This window comes from Parus major, chromosome 4 (genome assembly GCF_001522545.3).
Source record: "Parus major isolate Abel chromosome 4, Parus_major1.1, whole genome shotgun sequence".
NCBI classification, from domain to species: Eukaryota; Metazoa; Chordata; class Aves; order Passeriformes; family Paridae; genus Parus; species Parus major.
The window spans coordinates 12,510,011-12,525,985 of record NC_031771.1 but is presented as its reverse complement, the minus strand read 5'-3'; the positions used below and the strand labels follow the sequence as shown (position 1 = coordinate 12,525,985).

Here is a 15,975-nt window from a genome sequence, read left to right as displayed (position 1 = left end):
ATAATCTTTGAAAGCACATCCGATTCAGTCCGACTGCTTGCCGACACCAGAAGGGATTTGTGCACACCTGGGTGGATGTTTTGATCTATCCTACTTGTATTAGCCCTGCTGTGCACCGGGCTTACCCAGCTTCCTGACCAACTATCTTGGCAACCTTGGTTTTAGTTCTTTCCTGTAGTCTTGGCAATATAAAATATATATAAAATAAGCATGGCAAGGAGACCAGCAGGCGGTGAAGGAAGAGCTAGTGTTTTGTGACTTTGTGGAATCCTACATGCATCTGAATGCAAGGAGCAAAATTCAGCAAAATTCAGTAAAATTCAGTGTTTTTCCTCTCTGGTGAAAAAGGCAGGATTTGAGGATCTGGTGATCACTTACAAGGCTGTATAATGCTAGTGTTTTTAAATATGTAAGCATGAGAGATAAAACTCATGAAGGATGTGGTGTTTAAATTTGTTTTCAGGAGTATGGTTTTCAGTAGGTCAAAACAGTTGCAAGGGTATTGGGAAGAAGTGTTCTTAACCAGGGCAAGGGCAGATCTAATTGTTGATGTGTGTCTGTTAAAACTGGGAAAGCACCTTTGCTATGTTCTTTTCTCACAATGATATACTTGCTTAGAAAGACTTCTAAGTGCCATTTTTTTTGTATTGTAACACAGGATTCAGTTCCTAATGTGTACGGAAAGTGGGTATTTTTTCTGCAGAAGCAACAGTGAAGTTACCATAAATCTGTCAAATCTGGTACCTTCAAATCCAGAAGACCTGTAAGAATTCGCTGTTGTTTTACTCATGCAATCATGATAGTTGAGACTCCGAGGGCAAGGAGCAGTGCCTTGTCTGCCAGAAGCCAAGTGGGGAGGTGGGCGGAAGAAAAGCTGCGGTTCACTGTGGAAACTGGCCGAACACTGTGTTCCTGGTTTGAACTGTGGGGAGCACTGGGAAGGAGCTGGCAAATCCTGATAGTGTAAGGTTATCCCTTCATGCTCTGGACTACAGAGCAATGGGCTTTTTGGGTTTTTGGGTCACTCTTGCCCTCCTTCCCTCCACTGGTAAATCCTACGTTGCCCCTGCGGTTTCATTTTGCTCTCCCCTGCCTGCTGGTGGGTATCTGACAGGATTTTCCCTGTGGGCTGTACAGTGATACATTGGAGATTTTCTTGGAAGGGCAGTCCCTCAGCCAAATAGCATGAAGGGTGGCCCAAGAGGAATTTTGACAGAGTGGGTATTTTGGGCTGTAAGCGAGGTTACTTCACAGAACTGGCTGCAGATACCCATCCTCCTGGGCCGTGCTGGGTCTAAGTAAGGAAGGGAGTCTAATACAGTGTCAGGAAAAAACCCTGCCTGCTCTGTTAGGTATGGTGAGGTATTTTCAACACCAGTGTGTTCCTCTTTCCTCGAAGGATGTGTTGTATATCAGAACACAGGATCGCATATTTCAGTGGGTTTTGGAATTCTTTCTACCTGCTAAGAGAACTTAAAAGAGTTAATTTTTTTTTTTTTTTCTTTTTCTTCTTGTCATTTTCCAAACTACAAAGGAAGCCAAGTCAGGTTCCGTACAAGCTCTCCAATGAGTTCTGCAGCACTCTGATGTGAAACGTGCTTTCTTTTTGCACGTGTTGTTATCATGTTACTGAGGTTTCTACCAGGTTTAGTGCATTTTTTTCAGCCTGAGCAAGAGCTGATCTTCTGTCATAAGAGGGTGCAAAGAACGAATTTGTTGACTAAAAGGAGGGTAATTCAGCAGAAGATTATGGACTTTGTTTCACAAATCACATTACTTGAATAAAGAAATAAAACCTTTTTGCTGCTTGCTCCAGGAATAGGGAGCTAGATTAAGTTAGTGTTGTTACACATTCTAGCATTGCAGCTGCTTAGACTTCATGCCTTTTAGTAATACATGGAAAATGTACATGGAGATAGTTCCTGCTGGAATAAAGAGACAGCTCCCTGGCTTCTATGGCAAAATCTGTTTGGGTTTTGTTTTGTTTTTAAAAAAAGGTCTAAATAATGTACTGATTACATGAGTTGCTGAAAATACATGTCTCTCAGAGAGGGTAGATGACTAAATATTTTAAAGTAACAAATTAACATTCTCTCTGCTTGTTATTTCTTTATAGTGTTACTAGGTAATGGATGCTGGGAAGAGGTACGTTGACTAAGATAAATTGAATTTTTAAAATGCAGTCATAGACTAGACAGTTTTCTCTATTAACAATTATCCTCACTGTGGTTCCTGCCCATTTTTATGTCTAACTGTGCTAAGCATATATTAAAAATATTTAATAGGATCCTTTTTGCCTGCATCACTGAGCCTGTAATACAAATAATGAAATTAGTAGAAGAGTTACAGTCACTTCTTGTTTGCATGAAACTTGGGCTAGAAGTTGTTTTGCTCCCCCATCCACCCCTCTGGGAGAGGATCATCTAATTGTCCAAAGCCTTCTCCACCCATCAAAAACAGTCATTTATGCAAAGTGGGACAGTTTCCTATGGGATCTCCTGTGGGAATTTTAAAGCACTCTCATTGAGTATTTTACTGTCTGCTTCATGTTGCTGATGGAGTAACTATCTTTTCTTTGAGGGCTAGAAAAATAGAACTTCATTCATAGACATTTTGCCTAAATGTATTTGTTTAAATACAAGGCTGGCTAAACAGATACTTATATAAATATAATGCTCACTTATTTTTTTATAGGCTGCTTACAGGTTTGTTTCTGTTAATCCAAAGATTACAAAAAAAACCAACAGCAGTGAAGGAAGACAAATAAAACAACACTGGGATTTGTAAGAAGTTTGCTGATTCCAATACATCCATCATCAGACAGAACGCATAATAAAAAGTGCATGGGTTTGGATGTGTAGAGTGTCCGAAAAGTGGAAAACAACTCAATTTCCTTTAAACTGATGCCAGACTGCCTTTTGGAGAGTGTCCTGTTGTTTGGCCTAGGTCTCTGCTTCATCCCTATCTCATGAATATACAGACCCTTCAAGGGCTGGTGATCACTTAGCTGTTGGAAATAGTAACTCCCACTTTCCCAGAAGGGCACATGGATTTGGGGAAGAAAGACGCACACTGTGTCATCTGCTGACTCGTGGTTTAATCTCTATTTTGCACTTCCAGCTGATAAGACCACTTTGTGCAGAAGTAATACAGGAAATGATGCAGTGCAGAAACCAAGAGTGGCAGAAAGGGAAATGGAATGTACTGGCAAGGGCTCAGCCCTGCAGACAACCTCTCTACTTCTTGGAAACGAAAATCTCCACATACATTGTGGTTTGGGTTTTATTTGATTGGTTTTGTTGGGTTTTTTTCCTTTGTCCATCTGTTTTTTTGGGTTTTTTTTTTAGCTTAATATTGGTTTTGGAGCTTAGAGAAACAAGTGTACAGCAGCCTGTGAGTTTTGTCCCCCTTCCCTTATCTTTCTGCTTGTTCAAGACTTGGGGTGTGCTTTGTTTTGGAGGCAGGACTTCAGCAGGAATCCCTGGCTGGAGGTTGGTGCCCAGCTGGGTCCTGCTGAGCTGCATTACTTCCAAGCTCACCTCCAAGCGCTGTGCCTACTTGCTGTTCCTCCTGCTCCCAGCAGCTGTTGCCACAGAGATTGCACCATAGCTTTGATGGTGAGGGTGAAACTTGTTTTGGAGTGCGTGATTGCGGGAGTGGGATGTGTGTGTGCTGCAGGATTTGATCCAAAAACTTGGAGAATCTGTTCTTTCGGTCTGACTGCTTGGGGCTGCATCTGAGCATCATCTAGCCCATGTTAGATGTGGACTAGACGATGCTTTGTATAGTCAGGCACGGATATAAACATACAGTCTTAACAGACAGGACTTTTCCTTTTTCACAGAAGGAGCTTGGTGAAAAATGGGTCACACCTAGGTAGAACCACATCTGTAAACATTAACAATGTTGAATGAAGCTCAGGTCGAAATGTAGACTTTGTACTTCCTCCTTTATTAGAGCTTCAACTCAAGCCTTTTAAATCTTTTTCGTTTAATTCAAATGGAAGTGAAGGAGAAAGCTTTACTCGATAACTACTGGAACTAGTAACTTTTGTGTGTGGAATTTGTATCTTTTGTTTGAAAAGTGCAAAAAAAAAGATACTTACAATATTTATTGAGATAAATTCTATATATGAATTGAGAATAACTTATGGTTATTCTCAGTTACAAACATATTTAAAGCACATGCACTGGGGTTCTGGTACTTCAGTTCTTAAATTAGCACAGCATTTTAATAGAGCACTTTACAGTGCATGTAAGGGTAAAGTATACCTGGAGTACAGTCAGTGACAGTAATGGAGTTTCAGTTAATTTAACAGTATAGCACATGCCCACATAACAAAACAAATTCTTAAATTTGCTGCAGGCTCATGCAAATCTTCCCTTGCATTAACATTATTATTTCAAATACAGTTCTTAGCATAAAAGAAATGGGATGTACCAGTTTGAAGCGTAGGTAGATGTGGCCTGCATCTTAGTCTATAATAATTATTCACATAAATGTAGTTTATGCATTCAGCCTAATAAAACTGAACCTCTGCAATTAGATAACTGTTCTAGTGACAAGTTAATTTGAACAAAGTGGATGGTTTTCAGCTCAAAGTTCTTCAAATACAGGGGTATACTATGAAAGCATAGTATGGCGGTCAAGAGAGTAAGTGTGCCATCGCATTTGCAATTTTAAGGTCTGCAATGTTTTCTTGGTACAGCTGTGAAGTCCTGTCTGATGTGGGTGTGCTGACACCTTTTATTTTTCTGTGTGTATAGATTGCTTGGTTGGTTGGGTGTTTTTTGTGTTGTTCTGACGGCAACAAAAACATTCATATCCTTTTCCCCTTCCCCCTTCCTCTGCAACCTGTTGGTATCCAGTCCAGGATATGTTTCCTGTCTTGTCTGTCTGTTTGAAAATCAGTGGTATGGTGCTCTTTGTCTCATTTTCCCCTCCCTGCCAGTCCTGCTCTTCTGTTTCCCTTGCCAGAGCCTTTTGCCTGGTCCCAGCCTGGACAAGGACAAAACCTGCTGCTCACAGCTGGGACGCCTTCAAATGTGGTATTCCTCCCCCTCTTGACCCATCACTTCAGTCCCATCCCTTGTCTCCCAGCTTGAGGACAACTGTGCTGTCTAAAATCCTCTTATCTGGACTTCCTTGTCCTTCCCACTCCTTCATGAGTCCTTGAGTATATCAAGCAGACATTGCAGCATGAAGGGTCAGTGGATAATTGGTAAAGTTCATGATAGCTTTCCCTCACAGGCTGCTTAGGAGCTCTAGGGGCTCTTGGGGGGGTGGGCAGATGCAGTTTCCTTTCCCATGTGAGTGAGCGATGGCTAAGATCTTTCTAGTTTCACTCTTTTTTTTTTTTTTATTTCTTTTTTGCTTTGTTCCTCAAAGTAAGTAAGAGGTAAAACTGAACTGGTTTGTAGGTGTTTTTGTTTTTGTTTTTTTTTTTTCAGATTGAGTTATATTCAGGTTTAGTGCCATGATTTTTGAGTTTCATGTCTGGCAGTTTGGAGAGAGCTGGGCAGCACATTGATGTTGAGGAATATTGCTTCCAGCCACTCTGTAAAATAAATAATAAAAAAAGCACTAGTGATCCTGTTTCCTTGGGATGTTTTGCTGGTTGAGGTTGCAACAGCTGACAGGCAGATTGTAGCAACTCTCACAGTTAATAGCAAAAAATTTAAATTGAGGGACTGTTTTAGGCTAGATTTAATGTGAATTACATTTCTAATATAGGGATGTACTGGGTTCAGCAGCAGGTGCTACTGCTTAAGTTTTCATCAGATGTGCCTTGGGTCCAGTCCTGGAGGTTGTCAGCATTTGTTGTTTTGTCAATGGCTGTTTTTTGATCACATCACTCTTCGGGGTTGAGGTGGGGGTATTTTTAACTGCTGTATGTCAACTTGAAAGGTAAAATCCTTTTTTCTTCTGTTTCTCTGATACTGTCCTTTAGGTTGTCAACCAGAAGGATTTAGAACAATGAGAAGGTTGTGACCATCAAGGGGGGATGTCAGCGCTGCCTTCCTGGGACTGGAGGATTGAAAAGGAGAAAGGACCAGAACTGTTTGATCCAGGCTGCTTTTGACTGCTGACGCAGCCTGCTGTACCCCGGTGGTGGTGGAAGAACAGGGCAGTCGTTCCTGCTTGGTTCTGTGGTATCACCACCACAGGGTCACCATGAATGTAACAAGTTTATTCTCCTTCACCAGCCCAGCAGTGAAGAGGCTGTTGGGGTGGAAGCAAGGGGACGAAGAGGAGAAATGGGCAGAGAAAGCTGTTGATGCATTAGTGAAGAAACTGAAGAAGAAAAAAGGTGCTATGGAGGAGCTGGAAAAAGCACTAAGCTGTCCTGGTCAGCCCAGCAACTGTGTCACAATTCCTCGTTCCTTGGACGGCCGGCTCCAGGTGTCGCACCGGAAAGGGCTCCCACACGTCATTTACTGCAGAGTGTGGCGCTGGCCGGACCTGCAGAGCCATCACGAACTGAAACCTCTGGAATGCTGTGAGTTCCCCTTTGGCTCAAAACAGAAGGAGGTTTGCATCAATCCCTACCACTACAAGCGGGTGGAAAGTCCTGGTAGGTTCTTCCTTGTTTGTACCTTTACACCTTATCTGAACAATGCAAAGTGTGGCAATTAATTATGTGACTCATTGGCTTAAATAAGCAAAAGTGGCTGTTTGCACATGTCAGATTCTTCCTCTGCAGTTTATCTGGATGTAGGCATTAATTAGCAGTTCTCCCTTTCACGGGGCAAATGCTTCACTTGTGTAAATGTTTTATCACTACACAGAGGCAGTCTTAGTATGTGCCTCAGGCTGTTGGGCCTGGTATCATCTGGGAATGTTGGTACCCACTATCCCTCAGTTAATTTGTTGTTTACTCAACTGTGCAGATCTTTGATTTTGTATGAAACATTGCAGGTTAACATAAAGGATTTATTTGCATTGTCTGTGCTTGAAAACCATTCTGACACACAGCGGTAGTAATACTGCTAGTAGTAATGGTAGTATTTTCAAATTATTATTTCACTTTATCACTTCAGTTTCTTCATCCTACAGAAAATAATACTGTTTTTAGTATCTCTCACAATTGTTGCCTTTTAAAAAGACTTTGAATTTCGACATCAGATTATAATCCCCTCAATTTGAACTTTGATAGCACAGTTTGCTTGTATTTGAAATACTACTGTCAGCTGTTCTGCAAACACAGTTTGCTTGCCTGTTACCCACTACCTCAGTATCCTTTCTTAAGGTGCCACCCATTCTCTCTCCTGTCTCCTCTTCAAGGGCCAAACCTATTTTTGATAACTCAATGCTTAATTTCCCTCATGCATGTTTATTATCAGGGAGACTTCCAGGGACTAGGTTGAACTGTGCTTGGATGTGTCATCACTAGTCTCCAGATGTTTGTGAGGGTTTACAGGGACAGCTGCAGAAATGCACCGCAGGCATGGGTGGACTTCCCTGGTTTAAATGTGGGAAGTCCATCAGTGTTAGTTAGATTTCCTGAGATCTGCAGCTGTCTGTAGAGTGGCAAGGATACACAGAACCATGATGGAAATGAGGTTGTTGCAAGATTGTTTTGCTGTGGATGGAAATTGCATTTGTCTTGGATCTGCAATGCACAGTGCATATCTTAATGTTAAATATTTCCCTTTGCTGTGTTAGTATTAACTTGGAAATCATGTGAATGGCAGATGCAGTACCCATAGTGTATGTGTTTATGGAGCAGCAGCTTGAACAAAGGAACTCAGCACTGGAAAAACAGTTCTGAAAAAATTTTAAAAAAATTCTCAACAATTTCATGTTAAGTACGAGAGGGATAATAAAATTGTCATGTACTGCTAGCTGTGTGCATATGTCTGGGTTGGTTGCTTGCATTCAGTATTCCAAAATATTGAAAATTAAGATTCCTGAAACACCCCTATTTCTGTCAGACTAGGGAACAGTTGGGCTCTTACTGTAATGCCAGATTACATGTTCTAAATAATTTTGTTTTAGTATTGAAAACAATTACTTAGTTTGAGAACATTTTCATATGGACCATTTATGTTATATTTAAGGCTATGTATTTGTAAATATTGTCACTTCAGAGAATCACAGAATTAGGTTGGAAAAGACCTCCGAGATCATTGAGTGCAACCTTTGACTAGACACGGCCATGTCAACCAGACCATGGCACTGAGTGCTCCATCCAGTCTTTCCTTAAACAGGGATGGTGACTCCACCAGCTCCCTGAGCAGCCCATTCCAACATCTGATCAACCTTTATGCGAAGGAATTCTTCCCAACATCCAACCTAAACCTTCCCTAGTGCAGCTTGAGACTGTCCATATTATTTGTTCACTTCAATAAGTTACGCAAGATAGAATAAAACTTCCAAAAGATACCTAACTAAAATGTACATTTTAGGCTGGGTATGTAATGTAGGAGGGGTTTGTATTTAGTCAGCCACAGATTGTTTTGAGGGATATTGCACGGAGCAGAGTGGGAAAACAGCTTTTGGAAACAGGTGCTAGTTGAACTCCCATTTGGCTTGGAGAGCTGTGCTCTGTAACTTTTGACTTCTTTTTTCCTGTCCCTTCCTTGTTCTCGCTGTCCTCCAAGCATGGTCTTTATCTTCATTTCCTGACAGTCACTCCCAAATTCTGCTAACTGTTTTTTCCCATTTTTGCCAGGACATTAAAATACCATTATTGCCATGTAAGTGCTTGCACTTTGAGATTAATGGGTAGTGGGAATTCATGCATGAGTCACCATTTACAACAGTCTATGGACTCGAGCAGATCTCAAGGTTTGTGTTTCACAGAAGGCTTAGAAATGTGCTTTCTCTCGACAAAGCAAAATTGGAAACTCAGATTGTGTATGATACATGTTTTGTGTACAAGGTACATTATGAAGTTCTGGCTCTGCTTGACAGTATGGTCTGTGTTTAACTGTTTTGTGCAGAACCAGTTACTGGAGATCTGAAGGATATGATCCATGCATGGGATGGCATCTATCCCTTCATTCTTCTGCTGATTGTTGTGTGATTTGTTTCAGTGTTGGGTAAGGTTTGAGGAACAGATTAGTGGTAAATCCTCAAATATGTAAAGTAAGGTAATGTTCTTTGTTGGGAAATCAGTGCTGTGGATATGTCTCAGTTTCCACAGTTCCAGAGACACGAATGGATTTTTCTACCTCGACATCTTATTCCATCCTCACTGTTTAGCTTGTGAAGATAAGCTTGGAGAGCATGAGAACTGGCACTCTGTGGTGTGTCTGCCAGCTACAAAGCTACACCTGAGATTTTTCTGTTAGCCAGGCTAGATAGGAGCAAGTTCTAAACAGTGAGAGGAGGCAGGAAACTATCAGCAGTCTCCAAGAGGGAATCTCCCGGTGTCCCCGCACACCGAGGGGAACGTGGCATCTGGCAGGCACATGGGTGTGACATGACAGACTGTGCTCATGCCTGAGCTGACCAGGAGACTCTGCACAGGCACAGGGGCCTGTCTGATCCTGTGGAGCATCGATCAAGAAAACTAAACTCAGAGAAAACTGCTTTTTGGCACTGTTAACTTGGCAAGCTCAGTGCCCTCAGCTTGCTCACGTGGAACCAGATGGAGGCACAACAGTGTGGGGGCCCAGGGTGGAGGTGAGGAAGGGTAGCCTTCCTGTGACACTGGGATACACTTTCAGCCTGGAACCAGCGAGCTGATGGAGCCATGGGGCTGGGCTCCATGGCAGGACTGCTCCTGCTCGCTGTGTTGTGCCAGCACAGCTGTTCCCGTGGCCTTGTGCTGAACCAGATCACAGTCACTCTTCCTCTCCCCTGCTGTGTTATCTTTCAGGCTGATCAGGGCAGCACAGGGCCTTTCGTTCTGGCTGCAGGAACATCTGTACCAACACGGCCCTGTGGAGGACATCTGGGAAGCAGTGGAGGTGGAGAAACATGAGAGGAGAAAGTAGAGACTTGTTGCTGGGAGTGGGAAGGCAGCCTTGCACTTTGAGTGCCAGGAGGAAATATCTCCTCGAGATGGGTTAAAGTAGCACCTTGCTGCTGTTCCCTAGGTCTGTTGTGTGCAGAATTATTTCTGGAGCAGGGAAGTTAATGGCTGTCAGATTTCTCCCTTGGCAAGGCAAAGCAAAGCTTTTAATTAAGGAGGGCAAGGTCTGAATTTGATGCCTCTTAGAAATTGGCACGCTTAGCTGAGCTGGTGTGCTTGCTTGGCTGAATCTGCTTCTTCTCCTCAGTTTTAGTTTTTGGTTTAGAGATACGTGTTGGGATTATTCTTAAGTATGATCAAGACTTGCTAAATGATTAGGTGTACTGCATACACAGAGGCTGTGAGGAAAAACCTGACATGGTGTTTCTCATCCCTCTGAAAATGCCACAAATGACTTCTCAGGTTTTGCTGGACAATGCGTAAAGTCCCTCCTGAGGCACTTCCTTCCCGTCTTTTATTCCTTTACAGCTTCTGCTGCTTGCCTCTGTCCTCAGTTATGTCAATGGGACCAGATGAAAGCTATCATCCAGATTTAAGGGGGGAAAAAAGGCACGGATCCTGTTTGCTCTAGCAGCAAAACAAAAGGAATGGAATACGGAACAGGGAGGATGAAGAGGTGCTTAAATTGACACTGCTATTAAAAATAATAATAATAAGTCACACCTCTAATGTGGCTTTAGGAGAGGAGGTTCAGTTCTTTTGCCTTAGCTAAAGGGGAAGGAAGGAAGACAAAGAAACTGCATATTTAATTTTCTTAAAGTGCTAGTGAACACTAACTCTCCTCCATGCTAATGCAGAATTGTTTGCCTCTGCTAAGTGTCCTTTCCCATCATCCTGCTAGGTTCTGACTTTATAATATGTTACAAAGGAGGCAAAAGAGAAATTAACTTTGTTTTCACATTTTGTGTGTGTCAGTGTTTCTGAAAATGGCTATGCCCCATTTTTTTGCCATTACCAATAAAACATAGATGAAAAAGGCTGAATAGTTTTCCTCTGTTAAGTTTCTCTTCTTCAGAGAGCTGGCTGCTCTGTATCAAGGGGCTTTACAAAGCTGATGGTGCCAATGTTCCAGCCAAACTGGGGGCAAGTGGTGGTCGCTTTTTGGTGACTCAATACAGTGTCAATCAGACAAATACAGCGTCATAACAGCTGAATTTTCAATTCTGCCTGAAAACTGTGATTTTCCTTTCCATTATAACCATGAATTCAAAGTGTATGTCTGCTTCAGCAAGCTTGTTGCTGGCCAGAAAAATTCTACCTGTATGTACAACTGCTTTTTGCCACAAGAACAGGCCAGGTCCCCAGGCTCTGAGGGGAGCGGTAGGTGTGTCATGCTGGTTTTGCTCTTGGTGTGGACTCTCTGCCTATGACTTTAACCTGTTTATTTTAATATTTGTCTTTGATCTCCTTTGCTTTTTGCTCTCAGTGAGGCTCTGAAAGACAACACACCTACTGCAGGCTTCCACAGAACCAGGTGGAGGATAATGCCAGTAGTGCCAGGCATTTGGGAGAAGGGGAGAGGAGGGGGGTGGGAGGAAAAGGCGAATGGGAAGCTGGTTCTGGGATCTAAGGGAGGGCAAAACTGCTGCACCCCTTCAGACATTATGTAGAGCTGAGTTACAAAAATCCTTGTTCCTGTACAATTCCCACAGCAGGATTTCTGCACCTCTGCAGGCTGGGTGTGAGGGAGCAGAGTGTCATCCCTCAGAAGTTTTGCCATGCAGCCATGCATGCACTTGGGTGTGACTTTAAAAATAGCATTGCTACAACAGGTGGGCACAATTATAGGATGGTTCCCCAAAATAGCAAAAGCAACTGTCAGTTTGCTTGGCAAGCAGAATAAAACTTCCTTCATTTTGGCTTTGCAGAATTCAGTTCTAAAATTCCCCACCAGAGCTGACCTGGGGGAGAGGAATTGAAATGAGGAGGTGGAAGGAGGGAATGGTCTAACAGCAGGCTTTCCTTGTCTAGCCTACCACGTGTCAGTAAAAGAAACTGCAGAAAAGGGATAAAAGTTGTCAAGAAAGGTATATTCCTCTCCTATTTTGTCTGTGTTTTCTTTCTTCAAAATTAACCAGATACAGATGTTTCTTGTGATTTGAAAGACCAGACTTCCAAGTTTTAACCTACTCAGTAGGATGGTGACTGTGGCTTTTGTACAGGTAATTTGAACTCTGGTCTGTGTAAATGTCTGAATTAATACACACTATCACTGTGACTTCCTCCTGCATCAGGACTGCTCCTCCAGCAAATCTGCTTACAAAGGCTCCCTCACTAATGTGCGTACAATTAGTACTAAATTCTGATATTGGCCTTGACAAATGTCAGTTTAATCAGAATGTCAGCTTATCAGAGCATCCGCAAATAAAATCTAATGTTAGCTGAATATTGTAATGCAGGAAATGTCCTAATATTACTTGTCAAATGCATTTAGACCAGATGTCTGATGTAAAAGCAAAGTCAGTAAAGTAACAACTGTTTTGCCTTTTTTATTTTTTATTATTTTTTAAATGAAGTCTTCATTTGTAACTATGCAAAATGACAGCTCAAGCTGTGGGGTCTCACAAAACTGCAAAATAAAATTAAAAGTTGAGAAAAAAGGGCAGCTGTCAGCTTTCTCCTGGAGTAAAAAGTTTGTCTTCCTGTCACCTGAAAGAGGTTGCTAAATAGCGACAATTACTAGAACAGAGGTTTGGAGCAAAAGTCTCAAAGGCTGGAATTTCTCCTTTTGAGAAGCCAGCAAAGCGAAGCTGTGATACCACAGCCAAGGGTTTTTGGAAGAGCTTTAAGTAGTTCGATCCTCAGAGATTGCTTTTGACACAATCCTTATTAATTTTATATTTTTAACCAAGAATAGCTCAGGCAACATGAGAAAACCTAATGACATAAAAAGTCTTCTCTCTACACAGTGTTTTACTATTTACAAGCGTGATCTTGGCAGGGCCTTGCAGTCAGAATGCTTCAGTGACTCCCTGGTGCTGCAGAGAGCAGCACGTTCAGCTGAGCATGTGTTGGTACCTGCTCTGTTCCCACCGTGGGACTGGAGTGCTCATCAGGATGCCACAGCCAGCTTCAGCTGCTGTGACCTCAAAGGCAGGAAATGAAGCTGGGAGTCTTCAGGAGGGTTCAAATTTGTTAGTTTAGCGCTGCTGCTGTCTTTTGTTAGTTTTGGTTTTGGGTTTTTTTTCCTTCTCTTAACTCTTCCTTTTTGTTACAATTTAGTCTTTGTAGGATTTTCCTATTTCCAGATAGTGTGAACTTTTGTTTTAGGATTTTCCTCCTTCCCAACCTGCAGTTCTGTTTTTCTGGCAAAACATATGTGCCTTTGCATAAATTCAGATGAAAATGCAGCTATGTAATAGTTGGAAATTAAAGTGCTCTGTCTAATGATAGTGTTGTCAGGTCTTCATTAGCGCTGAGGGCCCTGTTGTGGTACACAAACCCTTTTAGAGAGCATATGCCAACCAAGCCATGGTTTTTAAGGGCAAAAAGCGCAGCACCAATTGCTTGTATTTTTCTTTTTTCATTTATTTTATAAATAATTTTTTTACAGAAGAAGTAGAATCTACTTTGACAAGGAAAGTGGATCAAAGTCTGCTTTCTTACATGTGACCCTTTGTATTTCATTACATGGTCTTTCAGTTTCCATACGTGGAAAGAGATACACCTACCCAAGTTTTCACATAACATGCAAAGGGTGTGGAAAAAATGAGCCCTTGAGGGAAGCTAGCTGTCATCTGGGCTTGTGTAAGATAATCAAAACCCATCTGGATAGAAAATACGCTTCTTTGAAAGTACAGCAGGTCCTTTGGATTGGATTAGTTTGGGGTTTTTCATAGAGAAACTTAAAAAAAAAAAAAGAAGTTATGTTCATAACTTGGAGACTTTCTGTGTTTGCTAAAATCATTATCTCTGGAATGTGAAAATAGAACAAAAAAGAAAAGCAAGAAGATCTTTATTTAGGATAGCACAGCTGTAAGTTTTCTGAAGAAGAACAGGGTGACATGCTGGAGATAAAAAGAGTAGAGATCAGTAAGTTTCTTCAAAGGCCACTATTACATTTTCATAAAAGCATTTCTTCCTTGGTGTGGTTAGTCAGAATATTTATCTGAATAGCCAGGTTGCCTTTGGTCTATCTTCTGTATTTTTGGCATTCTTGGCTCCTAGATGAAATAGCCCTGTGGGTTAAATTGCCCTGTAGCTCTAATTTCTTTAATACAGCTCCTCTTGTTTGGTGCAGGCAAACTTGGTCTTATTTGCATGAAAAACAAGCTCCCCAGTTCCCAGGCTGTCTTGACAGACACAGGATCTCAGCTGTAGTTCCACAAACATACCCAGCCTGCTTCCTGGGGGTTTATCCCACTCTTCCTTACTAGTAACCTTTCTGGTAGTAGTCATGTATTAACTCTCAACTCCAGGTCCACATGGATAGAAAAACTTGGGAGCAAAGTTTAGCCACAATATGGCACATAAAACCTTTTAATCCGGTGTTTGAAGAATTACAGAAATCAAGCTGTCGGATGACTTGTGGTTCTACTCCATTAACTTTAATGAGGTTGAGTTGGCAAATCTGTTGCAGCAGCTTTTTAAGACACGAGTGTATTCAATATTATGTTTCCTTTAAATATATGCTTATGATACTGATGTTAAAGTAAAGTAAAAAAAAGAAAAAAAGAGAATTAATTTTTTATTGTATCAGTGTTCCATTCCACTGAACAGGAAGGGAGGAATTGTGTTTGCAAATGGTTAGAGCCACATCCTGCAGAGATCTGCACAGCAAGGATGTGCACTGCTTCATTATTTCATAGCAACAGGTGTGCTGGCTTAGCACTGAATAACTCTCTCATGCTCTCTCCCCTTCAATTATACCTCTTCCTGGAGCTGGCAGCTGCAGCAGAGATCAGCCTCCTCCCCTGCTAGACTGAGCCTCAGTAATTTGTTATTCCATGTGGCTGAGGTCTGCAACCTGACCAGAAGCTCAGGGCCTTACACAGGGGCGAGGGGAGCAAGAAGGGTGTGCGTCCCCCTTTATGGTTTGAACTCCTGGCAGCCTTCCACGCTCCAAAGGGCCCAGTCCCTGCTCATGTCCTTACTCCTGAGTGAACAGCACTCAAATTAACTCCCCTGTGGCTCTACTAGGAGCAGCTTCCCTGAAAAAAAGCCGGGAGCTGCAGAGAGATCAGGTTATGGCAGTGAGTGGCTCGGAGTTGGACTAATTGGAGCACTGCAGTCTCTGTCCCACCTGATGTGGCCTTTCAGGGCTTTTCCTCCTCGTTGAAGGTTTTGTGTATGCAGGGAGGATGTGAATTAGGGGCAGCACTTAAAGTAAATTCTGCAATGGTATTTTTGAGACTATTTGTGCCGTATCAACGCCAGTTGTATTCTTTTTTCCCCCCTTTTCTGTGTGTATTTTGAAGAAGTTGGCATTTAATCACTTGAGGTTGGCGGAGTTGGACAAAAAGTGTGGGTTTGCATGAAGGACACCTGGGAAAAGGAGACTTGTTTTTATCTCAAGTCCTTCTAAACTTTGCCAGTGGTTCTGCCCAACAGGAGAAAACATGTATATATACCTTGGGAAAATCTGGCGCTGCATTAATTTAATTACAGAAAACATACAGAAAATATCCTGTTCTGCTGTTTTAAAATGCTGTAAATCATGTGGCTTCCTCTGATGTCATGTGTGTCATTGTTTAATGTGAGGTAGGGGATGGAAAAGGTAGGTGATGTACTTTCTGCACAAATTAACTCCATAAAAGTTAATGGTTTGACCTTCATCCATAGGAAGGGAAGAGATAGGAAAGCTGTGCTTTTAATGCTTAGAAAAGTAAGGAAGAGTCATAAAGACAGGAAAGGGAAAACACATTTTTAACAAATGATCTCATTGTTAATTTTTTTCATTGGTAATTTATTAGCCCAGCAAATGTTGACTGTGACAATGAAATAGTACTTGACCTAGCTGCAAGAGGACTGCTTGGTTTAACAGAATAAGCCTA

The 15,975-nt window shown here is 41.9% G+C and overlaps 1 protein-coding gene across 2 annotated transcripts in view; it reads left to right on the top strand.

The window, feature by feature from the left end:
- Positions 1 to 15,975, top strand: part of SMAD1 (SMAD family member 1) — a 43,690-nt gene that overhangs the window by 14,505 nt on the left and 13,210 nt on the right. For both annotated transcript variants that reach the window (XM_015625422.3, XM_015625423.3), the window contains one exon: positions 5,951 to 6,574. In XM_015625422.3, coding sequence (XP_015480908.1) covers positions 6,175 to 6,574 — 400 coding nt within the window. In that variant the 5' untranslated portion in view covers positions 5,951 to 6,174. The remainder of the gene's footprint in view (positions 1 to 5,950; positions 6,575 to 15,975) is intronic.